The following is a 27,130-nucleotide window of genomic DNA, read 5'->3' as shown; positions in this document are numbered from 1 at the left end:
GGGTGTAGAGACGAGCAAGGGTTGGATTCAAACTGTTGTGGGGTGTAAAGAGGTATGGGGAAGTTTGGACTGGTATGGGGGTGTAGCGAGACAAAAGTGGAATTCGAAGCTGCAACCCTCTAGTATGGAGATATCAAGAGGTCAGGGTGGTGGTATGGAGTTCGAACTGGTATGGGGTGTAGAGACTATACCTGCGGCCCTTTGGTGTTAAGAACAAGACCATGGCATTGGTGAACTCTTGATGCACATTAACAGACGTACACACACACGCACGCACGCACGCACTTCCAACAGCTGTCATCTTCTCATGCACGCGCGCGTGTGTGCAATGGTATGTTCTGTCTGTCACAAAATTGTCTTTGTCACACACATTTCAGTAGACACGAATATAGGTCACACCGACAACTTATAGGATTACTCCTGACACTGACACTGACACTGACACACACACACACACACACACACACACACACACACACACACACACACACACACACACACACACACACACACACAGCACTCTTGCCAAACATACATTCGGAGAGAAGCCCAGCTGCTTTTGGAACTGCTAGTCGGTGAAGTTCACACCTTTCATGCATACACTGCACAAACAAGCATCATACTCATTACTCACAAAATCAAGATATCTCAGGGTATGTACACAATCTTCCCGAACAATATAATGAGAGCCAATCGGGCCAGCGGGCATGCCATAAAATTAAGCACCACCAAACTAGCTTTCCAATAGAGCCAACCTTCCCAACTAATAAAAAAGGACATGGGTGTAATGAAAACAACTTATTAAATGTCTAAACAGTGGGAATTTACCTTTCTTCACTGAAGGAAAACAGCGGCTAGCTTGGGATTTGATGAAAACACTCGCTGAATGGGGAAATATCGGAGGAAGTGACATCAAAACCGGAAACGTGAAGTGTGCTACGGCGTTTTCAAAACTGTTTCTTTGTATTCTGGTTCAAAGCTGTACTTTGCAATCTGTGTTTTATGAAGATCACAGTCACCAGTGTATAGGAGTGTGATTTTTTTACATTCTGACGATAAAGTTATGCACTATCAGGGCCGTCTAAGAAGATAGTTTGCTGCAGATTTGAGAGCTGCGCAAATGAAGCAGGATGTGACGTTGTCCAAAGTTCCAGTTGGCCGTTTGAAGCTGCCGCGGGTTGTGTGTTGTTGTCTGGTTGATATGGACATCTTCGCCGTCCAACGGTTTCTTACAAAAGAGTCATATCGGCTCTTCAGCAGGCTGTTTGCATAGATTATGTATTGGTTAAAATAGTTTGTGACGGCGTACAGTTGGTCATGGAAACCCATGGAAGCTGCGTGACTTTGGTACGTTCCCGACATCAGTTGCTAGCTGTAGCTTTGTATCTGTGCATCGTCCTATGGTCTCTATCTACTAATAAAGGCAACTCAATATGCCGAAATACCAGTTGTGTACTTGCTAACTTTGTTAATGTATATCTAGATAGTTTCTTTGCGTCTGTCCATGCTATGCACCGATAACCAGATATGGAAACTTACACCTGTTATAGTATTCCCGTTGATTGTATAGTAATATACAAATAAACGTCATCAATCCAAAGTATGCCCTACAATCCATGAGTATTCCATATAGCAACTTCAGACAGATGTCCGCATGAATCATTGACATAACTGATGAACCACCAGAGAGGGAGACTGTTGTATTGCTGAAGCACCTGAACAAGAGAGCAAGTCTATTGTATCAGCACCCGGCCGGTGTAGTTACACATCATAGCCACGTTTATAACAAAGAAACTGCATGGCAACTGGTTGGAGGCTGTCTGTCTTCACAAGTGCAATCCTGATGTACAACCCTTATCTGATACGTCCTCTCCTCTCCTTTCCATTCTTGCCCTCTTCTCCCCATCACACATCCCCTCTCCTCTCCTCTCCACTCCTCACTCATCCCCTCTCCTCCCCTCCGCTCTCCTTTCCTCTGTCCTCCTCTCCTCGCTTCTCATCCACTCCTCTTCTTCCCCTCCTCTCCTCTCCTCTTCTCTCCTCCCCTCTCCTCCCCTCTCCTCCCCTCTCCTCCCCTCTCCTCCCCTCCTCAGGTGGTGCAGCCCTTGTTTGACAGTGCTGCTGCTGCTGTGAATGCCGCCTCTGCTAGTTCTGCTGCGTCTCTTCCGGCGGGCAGCTCCAGTGGTGTGCTGAAGCGTCACGTGGCCAGGAGAGGCCAGGGCTCACAGGGTATGTTTCAATTCAAATGGAAATGTCTCTGTTTACTTTTAATGTATGGGTCAAAGGCATTTTTTTTAGTAGCAGACGTCAGCGGGTACAACTACAGCTTAATTAGTGATTGGTCATTTATGTGTACTAGCAATAGTCTCAAGTAATCCAGTGAAAACCAAATCCACACAGTAACAGTAACCCACCCTGACGTCTGCTTCCCAAACAACGGTATGTTTAGTTGGGGAGGAGAGGAGAAGGGTGGTGTAACTGTGAGGTCATCTACGCTAGTTCGCCACTCAGAGCTCAAACCCGCCACATACCTGGACCAATTAACGCTCCAGTTCGGGCATTAGCGCTGCGCTAAAGGTCCACTGCAGACCGGTCGCTCATCACTACCAATACTATATGAGGCTTAGGGAAGGAGGTGTTCTACGCCGGACTCTGCCAGTTGGCATCCGTTACATTGGCGAGGGATGTTTAGTTGAAATGCAATCTCTGTTTACTTTTAATTTAAATATCAGCATGTTTATTTGGGGAGGAGGGGGCAGAGGGCAGAGGTCAAGAGAGATGTTTAGTTTTGACTGCACACTGAAGGCTACTCAAACAGAATTTCCATGTTGCCTGTTGCGTAGGATTTTGGTAATCAAGTAGTCTTTCAATAATGTCACTTCTACTTTGACTTCGACCTTCATTTTTCCCTTGATTTCACCTTTGACCGTGATGTGTGTTTCAAGGTCACGTGGTGCTGAGTCCCAATGAGGAGAGTCAGTTGGCTCAGGAGGAACTGCAGCGCAGACGCAAGCTAAGACTACAACAGGTACACACACACACACACACACACACACACACACACACACACACACACACACGCATATGAGGAACTGCAGCGCAGACGCAAGCTTAGACTACAGCAGGTACACACACACACACACACACACACACACACACACACACACCCTGTCAGCTGCGGCTGCAACAGCAATTACACAAATGGGGTTCACAATTAGCATTCGCTACTCACCACGTGTGTAAGAATTCGTTTTTGACGGGTTATATAATTGAGCTCACTCGCCATTGGTTCACTGACTGTGTGTGTGTGTGTGTGTGTGTGTGTGTGTGTGTGTGTGTGTGTGTGTGTGTGTGTGTGTGTGTGCGCGCGCGCGCATGTGAGCAGCAGCTCTACTTGCCTGTGTGTGTTCGTGAGCGTGTATTAACTGTGTGTTACAGGTATGTGAACAGGAGAGGTGTCTGGCAGTGTGTATTTGTGAGTGCCAATTTAGAGTGTGTGTGTGTTTGTGTGTGTTTAGGTGCGTGAGCAGGAGAGGTACCTGGCGGTGTGTGTTCGTCAGCGCGTGCAGAAGCGCCGTGGGCATCAGGAGGTGGAGCTAACTCAGCAGCTGCATGATGATTGGACGAGGCGTCAGCAGCAGAGAACAGACACACTCTCCCAGACGCTCACAGACACACTCAACACCCTAGGCCAAGCACACACCAGCGCCAAGGAGAATGTAAGACACACACACACACGCACACACACACACGCACACACACACATACACACACTCCAGCGCCAAGGAGAATGTAAGACACACACACACACACACTCAACACGCCTGGCCATATACACACCAGCGCAAAGGAAAAAATGTTCAACACATAAACACGCAATATGCAACAGCACACCTAACTTAATGCCTACACGAAATGTGTGTGTTTACATTCATGTGAATGTGCTTGTTACATTAATGTGTGTGTGTTTGTGTGTTTAGGAGCCAGACTGGGAGGGTCTTGCCCAGAAGAAAGCGGACCAGAAGAGGAGAGCAGAACAGAGACACACCCACGCCCTGCAGGAGTTACGCACACATACACACACTCAAGAGCAGGAGAGCACACGGTACACACACACACGCACACGCACACGCACACGCACACGCACACACACACACACACACGTTACGTTTTATGGCATTGTAATCTACTTACCATGGCAAACCATCATGAAGTCAAATGTGGCTTAGTAAGTGAATCGTGTCTGCAGACAATACTGCCCCCCTGTGGTCTTAATGTGGAACTGTGCTGCCTACCTGTTCAACATTTCCTGTTAAGTTTTCTCCTTGTCTCCTTGCTCATTCTGTGACTTCATGTTGGTGTGTGTGTGTGTGTGTGTGTGTGTGTGTGTGTGTGTGTGTGTGTGTGTGTGTGTGTGTGTGTGTGTGTGTGTGTGTGTGTGTGTGTGTGTGTGTGTGTGTGTGTGTGTGTTTCAGGCATATCGAGGCGAGGAGGAGAGCGCTTGAGATGGAGAAGGAGCGAGCAGCCAAAGTGGCGAATATGCCAACACGACCAGACCCACTACAGGTACACATACGCAACCACACACATGCTATATGCATATAATGTATCTATTAATATACAATAATAGGGATGCACCGATACTGGTATCGGTATCGGCACAGATGCAAGTATCTGATAACAGTATCGGTGCATCCCTAATACTCGTACTCGTACTCGTACTCGTCAAACACTTGCCGATACCAGGCACGATTCTGCTATTACACGAAACAATGCAAAATCTCGTCATGTTCTGTGGACTTGAAAGCAGCATGGGAAAAAAGCGCCACCTCATACATTTACTAACACTTAAATCTACATGGAAATGGACAATAGCAAATATCACAGGTGGCAAAAACAAGGCCATGCATTTATTTTCATTGTATGTTGGTGGTAAAATGTATCGGTATCGGTACTCGTATCGGCAAGTACACACATTAAACTCGTATCGGTTTTCAAAAAAGTGGTATCGGTGCATCCCTATACAATATATGACATATCTATAAAGCTGAAAATTCCCCAAAAAGACTAGACATAAAGTGGAGCAACAGGCGATTCGGGTCTGCAGTAGGATACTATACTGAGTATGCAAATCATTGATTAATTCATGAGCTGTTAGTTGATTGATCTTATCGACCGACTTACGATAAAGTGAAACGTGTCATTTAAATGTACTTATATTATTTAATAATCCAAAGGTGATTGAATTGTTCCCACTCCTCACACCCTTCCTCATGCCCATTTCACCTGGGTCCTTCACTTGTGAAATTAATTGCAGTTATTTAATTTTTAATCGATTAACGTTTTAATCTACTAAAGTCGATTAACGCTTCATTTTTGAATCACCATGGACATGATTGGTTGTAATACCTACCCATGTCAGAAGGGGGCCAAATAACACACAGCTTAACTTTAATACTTGTGTGTAGTTTGTGATTGTGTGCAGGTTGCGTATATACAACTAATGTGTGTGTATAATATACAGTGTGTGTGTGTGTTTGTGTGTGTATATCAATGTAGTAGTATGTGCATAAATGATTGTGTGCACCGTGTGTATATCTATATAATGTGTGTGTGTGTGTGTGTGTGTAGTGTGTGTTGCAGCCCCAGAAGAAGAAGTCCACTGTGTTGGAGCAGATGTCATCTCACACACTCACACCCTCCCCGTCCCTACACACACACATACACCCTGAAGCTACTGTGGAAACACACACCGCACAGGTACGTGTGCGCGCACACACACACACACACACACACACACACACACACACACACACACACACACACACACACACACACACACACACACACACACCATGAAGCTAATGTCTAATGTGGAGACACACACCGCACAGGTACACACACACACACAAACACACACACGCACATGCATACACACACACCACACACACCTCATCAAAACACACGCACACTTCATCTGTGTGCTGTGCTGCTATAGGCTGATGCTGTGGAGGCGGGGCAGGAGGAAGGCAGGCGATTAGAGCGTCTGGAGGAGGAAGTGGCGCGTGATAGGCTGGAACAGCAGGAGAAGGCACGGCTTAGAGGAGAACACGCCCTCAAGAAGGAACTCCACTTACAGGTGAACACACACACACACACAAACACACACATAGTGTCTGTTTGTGCGGACTGTGTCGCAGTGTTGGTGTCAGTTGCCGTCTGGCTGGATTTTACTGACTGTGTTTTGTGTTTTTAATGGCTTGAGGTTTTTTGTCATATTTGGTCTGTGGGTGTGTGTATTTGTGTATTTGTGTTTTTGTGTGTGTGTGTGTTTGTGTGTGTGTGTGTGAGAGAGAGAGAGAGAGAGCGAAGATGTGGACCTTATGAAGCTCTCTACACTTGAACTGAATTGTATGTGATTATTTATTCGATTTTTCAGGAGCGTCAGCGCATGTTGTTGGATCTTCATAGAATCCAGAAAGCTGATTGGCTGAGGAGGAAACGAGCTCTTCACCAAGCCCCGCCCACACGGATAACACACACACACCCAACACAGACCACTCACGCACACCCAGTCACACACACACACCCAGCTCACACACAAGCCACCACACACACAGCAGAGTGCGATGAGGAGCGGCAGATAGCGCTGGAACACGCCTTCCAAGACCTCTACACCACGGAGAGAAGTAATCACACACACACACACACACACACACACACACACCTCCTTGCCTTTCAGGACCTCTACACCACGGAGAGAAGTAATCACACACACACACACACACACACACACACACACACACACACACACACACACACACACACACACTCACACACACACACACACACACACACACCTCCTTGTCTTCCAGTACCTTGACACCACAGAGAGAAGTAAGCCTTTTGATGACAACTTTGGCAAGCCTGTAGTCTTACCCAGAAATCCGCCAGCACGAGACCAAATGTATGATAAATAATGTTCTTGGGCGGGGTAGGAGAAATAAACTGATTTTTAGTGGGTAAAGAATAAACAACTTTATTTGGGGTGGAACAACTAGTCAACTGGCAACAGCGTGAACTCCGCTGAATTTGGGAAGCCTGCACAACACTGACACACACACACACACACACACACACACACCCCTCCTCGCCTTGCAGGACGTCTACACCACCGAGACAAGTAAACACACACACGCCAACACATACACACACACCATTCCTCTCCTCTTTCTTCTGTGGTCTCTCCTCTGTTCTTCAACTCTATTCCTCTGCTCTTCTTTTCCACACTCCTCTTCCCTTCTTTCTTCATAATGTGTGTGCAATATGTGTGTGTGTGTGTGTGTGTTTTTGTGTAGGGGTGAAGGGTGACCTGGTTCTGCAGCTGGTCCCAGAGCCCCTCCCAGCTCCCTCCCCCAGTAACCACGACGACCACCTGGAGACCACCCTCCAACCTGCCCCTGGTTACCATAGTGAAGAGCTGGAGGTGACACTGGAGTCTGAAGATGTCACGCTGGAGGGGGAGGAGCATCCAGAGGAGGCGGCACCTGTAGAGGTCGAGGTGGGGACTTCAGAAGCATCCAGCCAATCCCACGGTGAGATGTCATCATGTTTATAAATATAATACCCAATCACACTGTGAGATATCATGTTTACAACTAATACCCAATCACACGGGTGAGATATCATGTTTACAACTACCAGTAATACCCAATCACACAGTGAGATATGGTCATGTTTACAACTAATACCCAATCACACGGTGGGATATCAAGTTTACAACTAATACCCAATCACACAGTGAGATGTCATCTTGTTTACAACTAATATTCAATCACATGATGAGATGTTATTGTGTTTTTGATTCACATTCAGTGGGATTTGAACCTTGTGATTTGAGTGTGTGTGTGTGTGTGTGTGTGTGTGTGTGTGTGTGTGTGTGTGTGTGTGTGTGTGTGTGTGTGTGTGTGTGTGTGTGTGTGTGTTTAGGGTTGAGCCGGTTGCTGCAGCGTATTCGCACTCAGAGAGATCACTGGACTTCATGTCATCAAGCGGCTATGACAACCCAACCCAGCGATGGAGGCGTTACTATGGCCACCCAGCCCAGCGATGAAGCCGTCCTTACGACAACCGAGCCCATCGAAGTTGTTACTACGACTACCCAGCTTAGAGACCAAGCTATCATTATGACAACACAGCCTAGTGATGAGGTTGCTACAGCAACACAGCCCAGCGATGAGGTTGCTACGGCAACACAGCCCAGCGATGAGGTTGCTACAGCAACACAGCCCAGTGACGAGGTTGCTATGAGCCTGGAGAGCGGACTGATGAGCACAGACAGCCTGGACACAGGTACACACACACACACACACACACACGCATATATAGCCTGGACCAAGGCTAGTAATAGTAAAATAGTAAAAGTACTGTGTGTAACATTGTTCTCCTGTCTTGTGTCCGCAGGGCTGAGAGAGGACTCTGCTTCAGCAGCAGAGCAGGTGAGTGAGCTTGATATCAGACGAAATAGTCTAATAATTCAGACCCTTATTGATATGTATCAAAAATCAAAACCATGTTTGCAATTAACTACCGGTATCTATTCACTCTGTTTGTTGTGGCGACTTTGGCAAAGCGGTCACTGGATTGTTACACTTTCATTGTCACTAGGGTTGTGCCGATAGACGATATCATCGTCCATCGGCGATGGACAGCTGGCATCACGATGGACGGCAAACATCGTGATGCCAAGGAATCTTGTACTTGTGTATTTTTGAAGCTGCTGCTATAGTAATCATTACGGTACTTGACGTCACATTACAGTAAAATCCGTAGTAGCAGCAGCGTTTTTCAAGACAAGTTGTGGACACAAGCCCCAGTGAATTATATAACTACGAAAAAAACACAATGGAATTTAAAAAAAAACTTGTGAACTAAGCCCTACTATTGTTTGCTGCAGATGTATGTAAGTAGGCCTAAGTGATATCGTTCATTTATTTCTGTGACCTAAGTTGTCGACTACAAAGGGGACTCTTTACGCATTACCTAGCTGGCTCCTCTGGTGTAACATGACGATAAGCAACACGTTCGGCAATTGCGACAGTTTAACATTTCATGTTTAACGGTTCACCTCAAAATGTTTAATCGCTATTCGCGGTGGAGATGTCTTGTGAAGCAGCCACTCAAGAGTGTACACTTCTGATAAGCCCACTGTCAATAAGGTGAGCAAGCGGTTCCATGTCCGCCCACTCGTCTTCATGGCTTCACCGCCAGAACTACTTGTAGAACTATCCATTGATCAACTCCATTGATGAGGGGGGAAAAAGTCTCGATATGACCTAAAACAAAACATTCCGTATTCTAGTGCTAGGAATTGACAAAGTCGGGGCTAAAATCCATTGCAAAGCCTCTCGAGAGAGCACGCAATCACGCATGGGTTCTCATCTCTTTCCCATTTAGTTTTCTGGTGAGCGAGAGGGGCTATAGCCTAGCCTGTGCAAAAACGCAGCGCATATGTCGTCTTAAAATAGTTACACAGATAAATAACTCACAGATGTAACAAATTTATTGACAAGTCTCCCAAAAACGCCACGCAATGAACTGATGGTAAAGTAGCAAGCACTGGGCTTGCAGGTGACACGGGAGGAGAGACGAGAAGGGCGAGGGGGAGGGGTCAGCGGGGGATCTCTGCATCTCAGCGACCATCTCACAAAGCAGCTGAGCAAGAACGCTGAGGAGGTTTTTAAAAAAAATCCCCCAGAATGTAATAATAATATTAATATATTTCACTTACTCTTAAATTAAATAGAATTAAATAATAACTTAGCTGAAGATGAATAATAAAAAATAAATAGAAAATATATCAATATCTTTTTTAATTATTAGCCCCCCCAAGACGATGTCATCGTCCATCGCATCGTCTCACTGTAAACATCGTCAGCTGTCAATTAGGGGGACATCGCCCAAGCCTAATTGTCACAGATATCAAAATGGAAAGTGCTAAAGTTGAGTTTCAGTTGGTAGCTGCCTTTTACCAAAATAAATCCTATTGCGTGTCTGTGTGTGTGTGTGTGTGTGTGTGTGTGTGTGTGTGTGTGTGTGTGTGTGTGTGTGTGTGTGTGTGTGTGTGTGTGTGTGTGTGTGTGTGTGTGTGTCTGTGTCTGTGTGTCTGTGTGTCTGTGTTTGTCCAGGTGTGTCCATCTGCAGACCCCCATGTCGTCCGCTTGCAGCAATACCAGCAGCAGCTACTGGAGCAGAACAGGTGGGGTAGGGTGTGTGTGTGCGTGTGCGTGTATGCATGCGTGTGACCGCGTGCTTACATGTTTGTGCTTTGTATGCTGCCTGTGTTGTGTTTAGAATAACTTGATTATACAACTGTATATGTAAATGTGTGTGTAGGCGTCACGGGTAGTTTGTTTATTAATGTGTGTGCGTGCCTTTATTCGTGTGCGTGTAGGCGCCACAGGCAGTGTGTTGACGAGGCTCGGCGGCGTCTGGACGAGTATCAGAGAACTCTGACCCTCAGACACCTGGCAGTCGGCATAGCAGCACCCTCCTCTGTTACTATGGCCACCACTGTGACACGCCCCCCTGTAGCCATAGTAACGAGCGCAACAACTCCACCTGTTGCTGTGGAGACCAGCACCACAGACACTCCTGTAGCTATAGCAACCCCTGACAACTCGGACATCAGCACGACCGGACCTGCACAGACACACACCTCTCAGCCTCATACACACACACCAGCAGACAAACGCACACAGGCCGACACACACTCCCCCACACACACACCACCAGACAAACACACACAGCCCTACACACACACCCCCACACACACACCACCAGACACGCCACCACTCCACCCTGCCCCCGCCTCTCCTGATGACATCACACACAGCTCTGTCTCCGACTCCTCCCCTGCTCCCTCTCAGGTCCTCTTGGGCCCGGACGGAGGGGCAGAGTCAACAGGGGGTGTGTCTGCGGGAGTGGGGGGCGTGGCTCTACCTCCTGCTGTGGTGGTGCTGGAACTACTGAGGAGCAGAAGACAACAACAGGTGTGTGTGTGTGTGTGCGCGTGTGTGTGTGTGTGCGTGCGTGCGTGCGTGAGCTATGATGAATTCCAGCTTGAGCTGACATTTTCTCTGGTAGCCAGTGGACCTTATGAAGCTCTCTGCACTTGAACTGAGATGTGTGTGCGCATGACATTGATGGTGTGTGTGTGTGTGTGTGTGTGTGTGTGTGTGTGTGTGTGTGTGTGTGTGTGTGTGTGTGTGTGTGTGTGTGTGTGTGTGTGTGTGTGTGTATTAATGTGTGTGTGTGTTTGTAGGTGAGTGACCCGCAGTGTGGCTCCCTGATGTCGGTGCTGCTGAGAGCCATCCAGGACTCGACCAATCACAGCGCTCACATCTCCCAACCAGCCAATGACACCGCTTGCTCCTCTCAGCCAACCAATCACACGCCTTCATCTCTCCAGGCGGCCAATCAGAGCAGCCGCAGAGCGCCCGCTGTCCCGCCTCCAGCCCATGGTGCGTTTCAGAGCCGTTTCCCCCAAACCTGTGTTGTGTATGTGTAATGATTGTGTCCGTGTGTGACTGTGTCTTGTTATAATTGATAATTATATTCATCACATGTTCATCACTGGGTTGGTTCTGACCGTTCTTAAGGGCTGTCTATTTGCGTGGTGGGAGTGTCCTGGCCCTCTGAGCCCCGCCCCCTGCAGGGCTGTGATGAGAATTAGCCAAATCTGACACAACCCTGATTACGCAAGAGAAGCCTGTGTGTGTCTGCGTGTGTGTGTCTGTGTGTGTGTGTGTGTGTGTGTCTGTGTCTGTGTCTGTGTGTGTGTGTGTGTGTGTGTGTGTGTGTGTGTGTGTGTGTGTGTGTGTGTGTGTGTGTGCGTGTGTGCGTGTGTGCGTGTTTGTGTTTGTGTTTTGAGCTATGATGTAAAAGTTCTTCCTTGAGCACACACTATTTTGTGTGTGTCATGAAGGTTCTACACTTGATCTGAGCTCTGTGTGTGTGTGTACGTGTGTGTATCTGCCTGTATGTACCAGCGTGTGTGTGTGTGTGTGTGTGTGTTTACAGTGTGTGTGTGTGATACAGGTGTGTTTTATTCTGCATTGTGTTCGTAACAGTATTCTGTTTGTGTGTGTTTACCTGTCTGTCCTGACTGTTCTTAGCCTGAGGATTGTTTAAGATTTTTTTCCTGTCTGTCTCGCTGTCATCTCTCTCTTTCTCTTTCTCTTTCTCTCTCTCTCTCTCTCTCTCTCTCTCTCTCTCTCTGTCTCTCTCTCTCTCTCTCTCTCTCTCTCTCTCTCTCTCGCTCTCTCTCTCGCTCTCTCTCTCTCTCTCTCTCTCTCTCTCTCTCTCTCTCTCTCTCTCTCTCTCTCTCTGTCTCTCTCTCTCTCTCCTCAGCATTGCGTGATTGGCATCAGCTGAGTGCCATTCTGGAGGTAGACACGCCCCTCAACTCCACAGGTACACACACACACATTTGATTACTTTTATTTGGACCCAAGAGACGAGCATTAAAGGTACAGGATCCAAATAGTTTTGAAGAGGTTATTGACAAGCCGACAGATCTTAAAGACAGTTGAAATCATCAGTGTTCAAAGTGATTGTCCATAGCAGGGAGGTCTTACTCTGTGTGCGTGTGCGTGCGTGCGTGTGCGTGCGTGTGTGTGCGTGTGTGTGTGTGTGTGTGTGTGTGTGTGTGTGTGTGTGTTTGTGTGTGTGTCTGTTTCCAGTCCGGGAGGAGTCCATGCTGGGTTTGGAGGACACCAGCAGTGTTTCGCTGCCCCCTCACACACACACTGACACACACTCCGACACACACACACACTCTGGCCAGAGCAGCGAGGAGAGCCAGCTGTCACACACACACTCACACTCTGCACAACGCACACTCACAACACCACACACATACTCCGGAAGAGCCAGCCGCCTGTCATGGAGAGACACACTGCGCCTCGCCTCTGCAGGTATGCGTGTGTTTGCGCATGTGTGTGTGTGTGAGAGAGAGAAAGAGAGTCCAGTGGCCAATTTCACTGTGTGTGGGTGTGGGTGTGTGCGGGTGTGCTTACGCTTTTATAATTGTGTGTTTGTGTGTGTGTGTGTGTGTGTGTCTGTTTACGCTTTTATAATTGTGTGTGTGTGTGTGTGTGTGTGTTCATATTTCCCGCAGGTGTGCTTCCTGACCCCGTCCAGCTCCCTGGTTCCGCCCCTGAGGTAAGCACACTCACTCCTATTGGCTGTCATAACTCAAGTCAGCCTGTAACCGGATTGGCTGGTCCTGCTGTCACTCAAGCCAACATCTAAACCGATTGGCTGCTGGTCCGTGATGGGAGTGTCCTGGCCCTCTGAGCCCCGACTCTTGCAGGGCTGTGATGAGAATTAGCCAAATCTGACACAACCCTGATTACGCAAGAGAAGCCTGTGTGCGGTGTGTGTGTGTGTGTGTGTGTGTGTGTGTGTGTGTGTGTGTGTGTGTGTGTGTGTGTGTGTGTGTGTGTGTGTGTGTGTGTGTGTTAGAAAAAGAGAGAGAGAGCGCTTGTTGTGTGAGATTGTGTGTGTGTGTGTGCATGTGTGCTTTGAGCTATGATGTAAAAGTTCTTCCTTGAGCACACACTATTGTTTGTGTGTCATGAAGGTTCTACACTTGATCTGAGCTCTGAACGTGTGCGTGTGTACCTGTGTGTGTGTCTGTGTGTGCGTGCGCATTACGGTGTGTGTGTTACAGGTGTGTTTAAAACTGTATTGTGTTCATAATGTGTGTGTGTGTGTGTGTGTGTGTGTAGGTGGAGTCTCCTGTTGATGGTGGCTTCAGCTTCAGCACATCAGTGTCCACCGGCAGCTACAACACACACACCGCAACAGGTGAGGGGTGTGTGTGTGTGTGTGTGTGAGAGAGCAGCAAGCAACAGGTGAGGGGTGTGTGTGTGTGTGTGTGTGTGTGTGTGTGTGTGTGTGTGTGTGTGTGTGTGTGTGTGTGTGTGTGTGTGTGTGTGTGTGTGTGTGTGTGTGTGAGAGAGAGAGAGAGAGAGTTAGGGTGAGGGTGAGGGTGACTAAAAGAAAGAGGTGTGTGTGTGTGTTAATATGTATTTGTGTGTGCGTGTTTAGACTCCTCCTCTTCTGGTCGAGGTGGGGGCGTGACCTCTAGTGATGAGGCGTTGCCTGGCGACCGGGCGGAGAGAGTGATCGAGCGCCATCGCATGGACCTGCTGCACTCCCTCACACACACAGGTACACACATGTGACCGAGGTGTTTCAGCACAGTCCGTCCACACAAACATGTCACCTCGTCAACTACAACGGTCCGGAAATGGGAGTCACAGTACGATACCGCTGGACTAAAGGACCAGTCCCCCAGCCCAACGGCATCGACACTGTATGAGGCTTTCGGGAGGGAGGTTTACTAACGTTCCACGCCAACTCTGCTAGTTAGCCTCCGTTACACACACACACACACACACACACACACACACACACACACACACACACACACACACACACACACACACAATCTCCGAATTCACACACACAATCACCACACGCACACACACACACACACACACACGCACACACAATCACCACACTCACACACACATAATACACAGATGTGTAATATGCACACACACAGGTACACATGCACACACACACTCTCACACACAGCAACATTATTACATTACATTACACTTAGCTGACGCTTTTATCCAAATTGATTTGCTGGTACAGTTATTTTAGTTACTTGGTATTGGTTACAGTCCTAAGAGCAGTGTGGGGTTAGGGTGCCTTGCCCAAGGGCACCTCAGCCTCCATCATAACCAATCGTGTGTGTCCATGTAAGGTGTGTGCATGCGTCTGTCTATCTGTCTCCATGGTAACTGTGTGATATGTTGACTTCCACAGGGTGCCGCTCCTGGGCTGAACTGCTACACACTCAGGTACACACACACACACACACACACACACACACACACACACACACACACACACACACACACACACACACACACACACACACTGTAACCCAGGGATGTCAAACTCAGGCCCGGGGGCCAAATTTGGCCCGCGAGATCATTTCAAATGTGAATTACGGTTTTCTCACATACAACATTAATGTATAGCGTAACACGACTTGAACATGAAATTTGCTGTGTCACAGGACATGTGCAGACACATTTTAACTAACACGTATGATGGGGATGAGTGAATGTGAAATTTAAACATGAAGTGCATGCATGTACTATTTTAGTCCATTAAAAAAAAAAATTGAGTTCGGCCCAGAAGTTCGTTCCAGATTTTGATTTTGGCCCTGGGTCAATTTCAGTTTGACACCCCTGCTGTAACCTGTGTGGCAGAGGGAAGGCTCCAGCCACAGACTGTGTATACACACACACTAGTTTGTAGACTGCAAATTGCATTTGTTGTGTTATGCGTACATGTGTGTACTCCACGTACTTGTATAGCAAGCCAGTATACAAAAACATGTAGACATTGCAGATATTGTATGTACACAACACAAGTCCTTTCACGTGTTTTTTGTGTCACTTTTGCTTTCACTACTTCATTGCTTTAACAACTTTCAGGAGAATAAAACGATGGTTATGTATATAACCACGGTTCTATGAGTTCCGGATGACCGCCAGAGGCGGTGCTTACAGCACATGGATGTCAGCGCACGGGACGTGCAGGTCGAGTCTTAATAACAACAAATTCACTTGTGACCTGGGTGACGTCACCCCGTGACCCCGTGACCGGGGTCAAAAGACCGGTGAACCCAGGAAGTGACCTCTTGGCAAGTCTTCTCGCATAGACTCCCGAGTGACAGCCAAGCTCTGGCGGTCAGGGGCGGAGCTAGGGAGGGCGAGCAGGGCACTTATCCCAGGGCCCTCCCGTATTGCTGGTGGGGGCCCTGTTGTGAGCTTGGCAAGCTGTATAGGGCGCCCTATAAGTGTCTTGCCCAGGGGCCCTGTGTGCAATTGTTCCGCCACTGCTGGCGGTCATCCGGAACTCATAGAACCGTGGTTATATACATAACCATCGTTCTATATCGTTCCTCCTGACCGCCAGAGGCGGTGCTTACAGCACATGGATGACCAATACCAACAAAGTCACGAGGGGTGCCTACCCGTACTCAGTGTTGCTGTGACAGGCCCGGAACCACCGCCATCGGGACAGGATTATGTGGGACAACATTAATCCTGTAAAAACGAGTGAACGTGCAGCTGGATGCCCAGGAGGCAGCGCTGCAAATGTCAGAGAGGGGAACGCCCCTCAACGAAGCCCAGGAAGCCGCCATACCACGAGTGGAATGTGCCCGAACATCCCGAGGAACCGCGGAGCCACCGTGCCTGTAGGCATGCAGTATGGCCTCCACTATCCACTTGGACAGTCTCTGCTTCGAGAGTGCCAAGCCCCTCCTCGGACCTGTGTGGCACAGGAAGAGGGCATCACACAGACGGAAGCCCCCAGTATGGGACACGTACATCCTGAGGGCACGAACAGGGCATAAAAGTTCTGACCCTTCCCCCTGAGCCGCCGTAAATGCAGACAGGCTGAGAGGCTGATTCACAAAGCCAGAAGAGAGGGTCTTCGGCAGGAAGGAGGGGTTAGGCCACAGAGTAACCCCACTTCCATCTGGGTGCCACTGCAGGCAGTCCCCACCAACCGACAGCGCGTGCAATTCCCCAACGCGCTTGGCAGACGTAATGGCCAGAAGGAATGCAGTCTTCATGGAGAGCCAGCTGACGTCCGCAGTCAGCATGGGTTCAAAAGGTGCATTGCAGAGAGCCTGCAGCACCAAGGGCAGATCCCACGTGGGCACCCGGGCCCGCCGGGGGGGCCTCAAGCGGAGAGCGCCTCTGAGGAAGCGAGCCACCAAAGGATGGGATCCCACTGTACGCCCATCAACCCTGGCATGATGTGCAGAGACGGCAGCAGCGTACACCTTGATGGTGGAAGGAGTAAGACCCTTGTCGAACAGCGACTGGAGGAACTGCAGAATGGCAGGCGTGGGACAGCGTGTAGGCTCCACGCCCTGGGCCAGGCACCATTTGGAGAACAGTCTCCACCGATTGGCATAGAGGGCATTGGTGGAGGGTGCCCTTGAGCTGGCAATGGTATGGACCACCGCCGGCACACAAAGACCTAGTAGGGGGTCTGGCCCCTCAGGGGCCAAACCCAGAGCTGCATCCGGGCCGGATCCGGGTGCCAGATCTGGCCCCCCAGCTGTGATAGAAGGTCCCGTCTCACCGGCAGGCACCAGGGGTCCCCGTCCAACAGCTGCAACAGCTGAGGAAACCAGACTCTCCCGGGCCACCGGGGAGCCACCAGAAGAAGCGAATGACCGTCCACCATCACTCCGTGAAGAGTCTGCACCATCAGTGGCAGTGGGGGGAATGCGTAAAGCAGCCGTCTCGGCCACGCATGCGCCAGTGCGTCCTGGCCCAGAGGACTGGGGCCGTGAACACTGAACCATAGGGGGCAGTGTGTCGACTCCTGGCACGCAAAGAGATCCACCTCTGCCCTGCCAAACCGTTCCCAGATGGCGAGAACCACCACTGGGTTGAGCCGCCACTCCCCGGGACTGGGGTCCTGCCGAGACAACAGGTCCGCTGCATTGTTGACGGCACCTGGTAAATACGCAGCCCGGATGCTCAGGAGATGCCGATGGGCCCATCGCAGCAGGCGCCGGGCCACCTTCAAGCACCGGAGGGACTTGGTGCCACCCTGGTGGTTGATGTAGTATACCACCGTGCAGTTGTCGGACCTCATCAGGACGTGCCTGCCCGCCAGGTCCGAGCGGAAACACTGCAGGCCGAGAAAGACAGCCTGCAGCTCCAAAACATTGATGTGCTGCCGCCGCTGCAGAGAATCCCAGCGGCCTCTGGCTGCCCGGCACTGCCAGACCGCACCCCATCCTTCCAGGGAAGCGTCCGTGGTGATGACCTCTCGCCGAGAAGGGACAGCAGCGAGCGGGACACCCTGCAGGAGGTAAGCCTTCCGTCTCCAAGGACGGAGAAGCTTGTCGCAGGTGTAAGTGACCTTGATCAGCCGGCGACGGTGCAGGGTCGGGTGGAGGCGTAGGTCGTACAGCCACCTCTGGAGTGGGCGCAGTTCCAGCAGCCCCAGCGGTACCAGAGAGGAAGCAGCGGCCAGCATGCCGAGGAGGCGCTGAAAAGACCTGAGGGTGAGCGACCTGCCACGCCTGAAACTGCCGAGCAGTCGGCCGATGTCGACAATCCTGGCCTGAGAGGGAGTAGCCCTCAGAGACCTCGAGTCCAGGTGGATACCGAGAAATACAGTCTCCTGACGCGGAACCAACGAACTCTTCTTCAGGTTCACCCTGAGCCCCAGCTCGGCGACATGCGAGAGCACATGTGCTACGTCGGAGCGGGCCTGAACCTCCGACCGGGAACATATTAACCAGTCGTCCAGGTAAGGCAGGATGCGCAGGCCCTGGGCCTGGAGGACCCACCGCTGCTGCGACATATCGAGTGAAAACCCGGGGAGCCAGAGCAATGCCGAAGGGCAGCACACGAAACTCGTATGCCTGACCCTCGAAGGCGAACCTCAGGAAACGCCGGTGGCGTGGCGCAATGGGGACATGGAAATACGCGTCCTTCAGGTCGATCTTGGTAAACCAGTCGTCCGCTCGTATGCTGTGCAACACATCCACAGTGCGTAACATGTGGAGTTGCTGAGCCTGCCCACACGCGCCGCCGTGTCATAGCCCCTGACCAGGAGATCGTCCGTAACTCTGCACTGAGCGCGGGGGCACCGAGCGTCAGGGCGAAGAGCCTCGTTGGGAGATAAGACCAACGCCGCCACAGACGGCTCAATGCCTGGCATCTGCTGGAGGTCGTAAGCAGGAGCATCCCTCATGGTTGCCAGAGCCCGGCAGTCACGGGGGAGGTGAGCAAAACGCCTGGGGTCCGTCCAGCACCTCTGCAGCTCCTGGATGTAGGGGCCCGAGGGCGGTACGGCTAAGACAGAGGGCTGTGTGGGGCTTGGAAAGAAGGCACTCTGCGGAGGCTGGTCCGCCGGGGGCGAGTCCAACCCCAGGCGGGCCAGTGCGGCCCTCAAGGCCGGCTGAACGGTGGAGCGCCCGCGCTCGGACACCGTCACGGACCCAGCTGGGCTGATCGTCCGGGAGCCAGACTGGGAGACAGAGTCATGGGCCACAGACCGAGCAAAATCCACACTCTCCGAGGCGATGAGGGACACCTCGTCCAGGCCGCGGGAGCCAGCAGCTGGAGATAGACGGGGAGGCGGCGGCGAGCGTGCGCGCCGCCGATCATCTGGAGGGAGCATAAGGGCACCCCCATCCGCTGGAGGCTGCGGCGTGTGCCCGGGCAGCTGGCCAGCCGGGGGAGGTGCGGGGTCACCAGTACCCGTCGGAGGCGGACGGGCGGCCAACAGGGCCTTCACCTGCTCCAACTAAGCAGACATCTTGCGGACCTTTGACGCCAGAAGGGCCAGGGGAGACTTCGACTTAGACTTGGGGCGAGAGGCCACCCCACGTCGCTCGCCGGGCACAGGCACGGCACTCTGCCCCCCCGGGGGCCGGGGAGCTTCCTGCTGTGCAGCCACCAGCGCAAGCCTGGCAGTCCTCGCTTCCACGCTGAGGCACATACAATCAGCACAGGCAAAGTCGGTCAAGCCCTCCTGCAGGTGACCGAGGCCCAGGCAAGACGGGCACTCGCGATGTCCATCATCCGGCTCAAGATGTGCCCGGCAGATTACGCAGCAGTGGAGATATTCCATGCCGACAAGAGAGAGGACAGGGGCGAGAGCACCCCAACAGCAGCCACTCGTCCTAAAAGGGACAAACAATGCCACAAGACACAGAGGCGAGAGCACCCCAGCAATCTGTGTGGACCACTCAAAAAAAGACAAACAACGGCACAAGACACCCTGAGGCGAGAGCACCCCAAAAATATGTGCAGTCAACCAAAAGATAAAAGACAAACAACGCCACAAGACACAGAGGCGAGAGCACCCCAACAAGCTGTGTGGACCACTCGAAAAAGACAACAACGGCACAAGACACCCTGAGGCGAGAGCACCCCAGCAATATGTGCAGTCAACCGAAAAATAAAGACAAACAAAGCCACAAGATACACTACGGGGCGGGAGCACCCCAAAAACAGTAAGATTACACGAGTAATAGCAAGAGACGGGCCACAAGCCAGGCCAAAAACAATTGTAGGCTACAAGGTACAAACTAAAGAATGATAACGACAACGGTCATCAGTATCAAGAACAAGGCAGTAAACAATGCATAAGGGCGAGCGCACCCCAAAGTAACAACGATATAGGGGCCACAAACACTAGATAGCAGCAGAAAGTTTGCACAGGGGCGGGGGCACCCCGTAAAAAAAGAGCTGAAAACCAGATACACTTGCTGCGAACACAAAGGCGCGAGGACCCAGCGAGAGCGCCGAGATTCCGCGAACTACCGGTAAGTAATTACGGTAAAGAGGCCCCCAAACATAAACGCATGGATAAGAAAGCAGCCCGCGAACCAAGGCTACAAACAGGCTATGCTACAAGCCGAAAGCAGCAAGCAACAGAAAGGGCACCGAGTGCCACAAATTATCTCGGAGCAAATCAAAAAAACGCGGCGAGAAAACACCACAGTAACAAAAAACAGGCAAGAAAACAGCCTTACCTCCAGTCCAAATGCACGCTCAGTCCTGCGGCGAGAGAGCACCGCTACGGAGCTAGGCAGCCGGCCCCAGCCGAGCGAGAACACCCAGCGAAGGCGGCGAAAGGACAATATACGATCTTTTCAATAAATCCGTGAACAACGAAGAATAACCAAAGCGCAGTCTCAAGGGGGGTGAAACTCCACAGCCCCAAAGCCAAAAGCACGAGACTATAGCCAGCGCTTTCCAACAAACAACTCAACCTGCAACTCGCATGCGAGAAGTGAAAGAGGTCACTTCCTGGGTTCACCGGTGTTTTGACCCCGGTCACGGGGTCACGGGGTGACGTCACCCAGGTCACAAGTGAATTTGTTGTTATTAAGACTCGACCTGCACGTCCCGTGCGCTGACATCCATGTGCTGTAAGCACCGCCTCTGGCGGTCAGGAGGAACGATATAAAAGAATGTCTAGAATACGGAATGATCCAATCTCTCTAAAATGCTGCTAAGTAGGCTACATTACTGCTCAATAATGTTTCCTATAAATTTGCAGCATTATGTGTTCACGTGGCTGTCATTCATAGGAGACCACTGCCATAGGGGGCACATACCTCAGCGCAAAGGTCACTCACTCACACACACACACACTGATACACACTCACTCGCTCACACATTGGACATCCTCTATGTGCGTGTGTGTGTGTGTGTGTGTGTGTGTGTGTGTGTGTGTGTGTGTGTGTGTGTGTGTGTGTGTGTAGGAAGAGGACGAGGATCCATCAGTGAAGAGCAGAGCTGCTTCAGACACATCACACTCATCAGGTGGGGTGTGTGTGTGTGTTTGTGTGTGTGATTGTGCACGTGTGTGTCTGTTAAGACTATTGCTAGACCTTGTTCTTCCTAAAAGCCCTTTTGGAAATACCTTTCTAGGAGCTGGCTCGTGCATGCGTGCATATTTATAATGTGTGTGTTTTTTTGTTGTTGTTGTTTTTTTCAGGCGTGTTTCTGCCTCTGCAGCCTCAATCCGACACCTCTCTCTTATCATCATCACACCTACAAAGAGACCAGGTACACACACACACACACACACACTTTTAAAAATTATCATTGCCGATGCTGTGTAAATTCATCAGCTCATGACGTGTCGCGTGGGTGTGGGTGCGTGTGTTTCTGTGCGTGCGTGCGCAGGAGTGGGATGTCCCAGCCATGAGCCGCATCATTGGCCAGCTGTCGCGTCTGTCTTCCACCAGCAGCCAATCAAATCTCACGCTGCCACAGCATTCTTCCACCATCCTCCAATCAGACCACACGATGCCTCATTACATCTCTACCAGTAACCAGTCAAATCTCCCCCTCCCCCAGCTTTCCTCTACCTCTGACCAATCAAACCTCACGCTGCCACAGCACATCTCCAGCACCTACCAATCAGATTTCACGCTGCCTCATCACGTGTCCAGCAGCATCCAATCAGATTTGAGCATGCTGAGTGGCCAGCAGGTCAGCCTATCATCTGAGTCTCTGGCTGGTGGGCGGAGCATGGATGAACTCTCCTCTCACCTGATTGGTGAGGAGTCCAGCGGTCTCCATAGTAACGGCAGGAGTGGTTGTGGAGTGCTGCAGCCCATTGGTCAGCTGGCGCAGCAAGAGCCTCCTCATTGGCTGGCGGACAAGGCAGAGATGGGAAGCTGTCTCCCGATTGGCCAGGACCCAACGCTACAGGTCACACCCCCTGACAATACGCAGCACAGCTCAGGTTTGTACACTGTGTGTGTGTGTGTGTGTGTGTGTGTGTGTGTGTGTGTGTGTGTGTGTGTGTGTGTGTGTGTGTGTGTGTGTCTTTGCTGTTGTTTTATTTTGTGTCTTGCATATCTGGGTCACTGGATGTTGTCTGTGTTTTCGTTAACACATTGAATGCCATGCCACAGAATATTTTGCGTTAGACATACAGGCACATAACGGGGCATACAGGGCTCTTATAAATACTGAAAATCTCAGGTTTACATGGGAAACTCCTGGGTTCCAGGTGCCTTGGTTCCCAAGTTTGTCCAAGATAAGAGAAGGTTATTGACCCGTTCAGAATCAACATCCTCATGAATGCGTGCGCATCGTTGACTCAAACACACCAGAGATGTTTTAAGGGTATTACGAGAGACTCCACTCTTCAGGGTGGTACCGCCAACGGTGGAGTGCAGACTCCATTCAGAAAGAATGGGCTGCGCTCTCTTGACAGCGGCCACTAGGTGAACTGCAGGCATGGGTAAAATAGGGAGTGGGGAAGCTATATGTAATACTGGCTGACAGTGCAGACACTAAAGAGAAAAAAACTGGTTAGCGCGAGCATCTGTTATCTTATTTCGGGAAAAAACACCTGTTGAGTCTCTGTACAAGTGAACGGAGCATGGTCGATTCTGAGGCAGCGATGCGCATGCAGCCAAATTACGTCATATCTGTTTACAAACTCTAAAGGTGTCAATTCATCTAAAGGGTTAGTTGATCAAAAAAATAGCTGAGGATTTTTAGAGATGGAGATATCGCGTTTTTTGCTTCATATGCACTGTTTGATTCAAATTGAGGAACTACCGGTATATGTGTTTTCATGCCCAGAAATACAGTTTCCTCCAAGTAAACTATTGAAATGAAAAAAAAAACCCACCTGGATCAGTCCTTTTTTTGTTATTAAGATTATGTGGGTGGCATTCAATGTGTTATTCGGGCCAATCTTTATCTCGATTGGCTGCTGGTGCGTGGTGGGCGTGTCCTGGTCCTCTGAGCCCCGCCTCCTGCAGGGCTGTGATGAGAATTAGCCAAATCTGACACAACCCTGATTACGCAAGAGAAGCCATTGTGTGTGTGTGTGTGTGTGTGTGTGTGTGTGTGTGTGTGTTTGTGTGTTTGTGTGTTTGTGTGTGTGTGTGTGTGTGTGTGTGTGTGTGTGTGTGTGTGTGTGTGTGTGTGTGTGTGTGTGTGTGTGTGTGTGTGTACCTGTAGCAATAGTGTGTGTATCTGCGTGCGAGCGTGCGTGTTTTGAGCCATGATGTAAAAGTTCTTCCCTGAGCACACACTATTGTTTGTGTGTCATGAAGGTTCTACACTTGATCTGAGCTCTGAATGTGTGTGTGTTTATGTGTACCTGTATCTAGGGTGTACTTTTGTGTAGTGTGTGTACCTGTGGGTGTGTGTGTGTGTGTGTGAGTGTTACAGGTGTGTTTGATTTCTTTATTGTGTTTATAACAGTAGTGTGTGTGCGTGTGCGTGTGCTTTTGCGTGTGAGTAGATTCCTTCCACCCGTTGGAGGCGGAGTTAACACTGGGCCACCTTAGTTCTGAAGGAGATGACCCCGCCCTCTTCAGATCAGACCCCGCCCAGACCTCCCAGCATGCTTTGCAGGTCTCCTTGCTGCAGCCGCCCAGCCCCCTCACCCTCGACCAATCACAGAGCAGCGCCCTCTCCCTGTCTGGTCACGCCCACAGCGCACAGCTCAGCCAATCAGAAATGACCAGCCTTCCCCTGTGGGATCGCATCATGGTAGGTTTGGAATTATGATGATAATAGTTATAATGTGCATTCATTCATTTGTTTTGGTTAGACTCAGACGTGAAAGTCGTTTCCTTTACCTGAGACATTTTGACGGTGTGACGTCCACAGGTGTTGATGTGTGACTGATGTGCTTTGTAATCAGCGGATGCAACCTGCCACTTGACAACAGGTCCATGTCATTATGTAACCTCCCATCCTCGACTTGTTTGTCGACGTGCTTGTAGCCTTGTGCTTCAGTGACTCACCGCCTCCTGGCTTTCAGCCTAGCCACAACCACTTTTGGGGGACTTTTCCCCCATTCAACATCCCAATTGCAAATGAGACGGTGAGCTTTTAACTGCGCTTTTGCGAGATATTGAATTAAATCTCTGTCGTCAGTGTCCTCACGGGGCCACAAGTGCAAGGGAGGACGGATGTGCCAAATTGTCGAGGAGAGTTCAGGGTTCCTGCGGGGTTTAGCATTATATTGTGTTGTGCCCTTTCAAAGTTCTGTTACCATTCAGTACAAAAAAACAACCACATGATATGATGGTGCTTCAAATCATCATCATTATTATAATTTGTATTTGTATGTGTGTGTCTGTGTGTGTAGATTCCTTGAGCTTATAGTTGTAACGCTTTTTCTTATGTGTCTGTGCACGTTTTCCAGGAGGTTGGGAGTGGGCGGGGCATCCTAGAGGAGTCGATGCTCTCATTGGTCAGCTTGAGTGATGTCACACTTCAAAGCCTACAGCAGGAAGAAGAGGAGGAAGACACACTCACGCCCACACACACACCTACCCCACAAACACACAACATACAGGACTCTCACACACATCCCTCAGACTTGCAGGAAGAGAAGCACACACATGCGTCCCCTTCCAGCATGCTCACACACACACAGTGCACACACACACAGCAGACACTTCAGCAGGACGCCCAGATAGCACTGGCCCAGGTGAGACTTTAAACAAGCATGCACACACACACACACACACACACACACACACACACACACACACACACACACACACACACACACACACACACACACACGGTTGCTGCTGTAATTAACAGAAGTGTGTTTTGTTTGTGTTTGTAGGTTCCCACAACAGACCTACAAAGTGACCCTGCAGCACACCTAGGTATGTGAGTCTATAAAGTGTGTGTGTGTGTGTGTGTAAGCAGTTTGTGTGATGGTGTGTGTGTGTGTGTGTGTGTGTGTGTGTGTGTGTGTGTGTGTGTGTGTGTGTGTGTGTGTGTGTGTGTGTGTGTGTGTGTGTGTGTGTGTGTGTGTGTGTGTGTGTGTGTGTGTGTGTGAGAGATGCAGTGGCACACTAGGTTTGTGGGTGCGCTCTGACTGTGATGCCAGCGACCCTGGCTCTTTGGTGTAGCGGTCAGAGCCCCAGTATGGTAGTGGTACCTCAAAAGGTCTGGGTTCGAGTCCCGGCTGGGCAACTCTACTCCTTCGTTACTGGGTGTGGGTGTGTGGCTGGGCACAGAGTGTGAGTGTGTTTTATAGGGCTGTAAAGATATTGTATCGAACCGTGAAATCGTGATACGCAGACTCGCAGAGTCGCGATACTGTATCGTGATGCAGGAATGCAGTATTGTGATACGCCCTTTCAAAGTTCTGTTACCATTCAGTCCAGGAAACAACCACATGATATGACGTGATGGTACCTCCAAGCTTCAAATCAATATCTTTTTTTTTTTTTTTTAAATGTTTTTGGAAATTATTTGTAGTATCTTGTTACCTATTCTACCTATAAACGATCATCAAAAAGATGCATTTAAACAATCGTGGGGTGTACCAAACGGTACGTCAAGAATCATGATACGAACTGAATCACGAGTTGAGTATATCATTACAGCCCTAGTGTTTTAGAGTACCGGTATGTATGTTTACAGTACTGCTCAACTTCATAAGATGACCTAGAAGAATGAGAATCATCATCAGACACAATGTAATGCAATATGATGTGATATAATATGATGTGATGTGATGTGATGTAATATGATATGATACAATGCAGTGTGTGTGTGTGTGTGTGTGTGTGTGTGTGTGTGTGTGTGTGTGTGTGTGTGTGTGTGTGTGTGTGTGTGTGTGTGTGTGTGTGTGTGTGTGTGTGTGTGTGTGTGTGTGTGTGTCTGTGTCTGTGTACAGTAGGAGGAGAATGTGTTCTGAAACGGGTGGAAGAGGTGAGGATCAGTCCAGAGCACACACCCAGGTAAAACACACACACACACACACACACACACACACACACACACACACACACACACACACACACACACACACACACACACACACACACACACACACACACACACACACACAGAGGTGATGCATGCATATAATACACACACACATACACACTCACACACACACTCAGACACTCAGACACTCTCTTGGTTCATGGTGGATGTGAAGTGGCAGAATTCCATAAACGGCTCATTACAAACTGTGTGCGTGCATGTGTGTGTAGGTTTTGTGAGCAGATAGAGGAGGTGAGACTGAAGAAGGAATTACAACATCGCCGAGCAGCACACGCTCTACAGCAGGTACACACACGCACACACACACGCACGCGCGTGCACACACACACACACACACACACACACACACACACACACACACACACACACACACACACACACACACACACACACACACACACACACACACACACACACACACGCACACACACACACACCATTTAAGAGCAATTGCAAGTTGGCAATAAACCCTGTTTAAGAATATCTCTCTCTCTCTCGCTCTCTCTCTCCACAGAAGACTCTACAGAAGCTCCGAGCCAAACACAAACCCTGATACATAGACACACTGCTGGGGATATTCTACTGATCCACTGAGTAGACCACAGTACACCTCTCTCTCTCTCTCTCTCTTGGACGCTTTCCACTGTAATCTTTTTTTAAATGTTAATAAAGGATTTTATTTAAATATA

At 49.9% G+C, this 27,130-nt stretch overlaps 2 protein-coding genes across 3 annotated transcripts in view; one reads left to right on the top strand and one right to left on the bottom strand.

Annotated features, from left to right (window-relative positions):
• Positions 1 to 929, bottom strand: part of med17 (mediator complex subunit 17) — a 9,873-nt gene extending 8,944 nt beyond the window's left edge. Inside the window, exon 1 of the mRNA XM_063191996.1 lies at positions 829 to 929. The gene's annotated coding sequence lies outside the window, so the exon portion shown is untranslated. The remainder of the gene's footprint in view (positions 1 to 828) is intronic.
• A 222-nt stretch (positions 930 to 1,151) lies between these two features.
• Positions 1,152 to 27,130, top strand: cep295 (centrosomal protein 295). 2 transcript variants are annotated; one of them, XM_063192226.1, is made up of 30 exons: positions 1,152 to 1,347; positions 2,094 to 2,229; positions 2,946 to 3,028; positions 3,519 to 3,719; positions 3,981 to 4,105; positions 4,476 to 4,566; positions 5,632 to 5,760; positions 5,999 to 6,139; positions 6,440 to 6,689; positions 7,359 to 7,595; positions 7,990 to 8,352; positions 8,464 to 8,498; positions 10,188 to 10,258; positions 10,454 to 11,051; positions 11,324 to 11,522; positions 12,412 to 12,474; positions 12,744 to 12,977; positions 13,181 to 13,224; positions 13,794 to 13,872; positions 14,116 to 14,238; positions 14,905 to 14,939; positions 21,407 to 21,467; positions 21,643 to 21,713; positions 21,834 to 22,398; positions 23,920 to 24,170; positions 24,832 to 25,119; positions 25,264 to 25,306; positions 26,329 to 26,392; positions 26,651 to 26,726; positions 26,959 to 27,130. In XM_063192226.1, the coding sequence occupies exons 1-30, from the start codon at positions 1,318 to 1,320 to the stop codon at positions 26,992 to 26,994; spliced, it is 4,722 nt and encodes a 1,573-aa protein (XP_063048296.1). In that variant the 5' UTR covers positions 1,152 to 1,317; the 3' UTR covers positions 26,995 to 27,130. The 2 variants fall into 2 exon arrangements, with proteins under 2 accessions (XP_063048296.1, XP_063048295.1); XM_063192225.1 differs by having other exon boundaries at positions 1,153 to 1,347; positions 26,956 to 27,130.

This window comes from Engraulis encrasicolus, chromosome 24 (assembly GCF_034702125.1).
Source record: "Engraulis encrasicolus isolate BLACKSEA-1 chromosome 24, IST_EnEncr_1.0, whole genome shotgun sequence".
In the NCBI taxonomy this organism is placed as follows: Eukaryota; Metazoa; Chordata; class Actinopteri; order Clupeiformes; family Engraulidae; genus Engraulis; species Engraulis encrasicolus.
The sequence above is the reverse complement of the archived record's forward strand: the minus strand, read 5'-3'. Positions and strand labels throughout refer to the sequence as shown.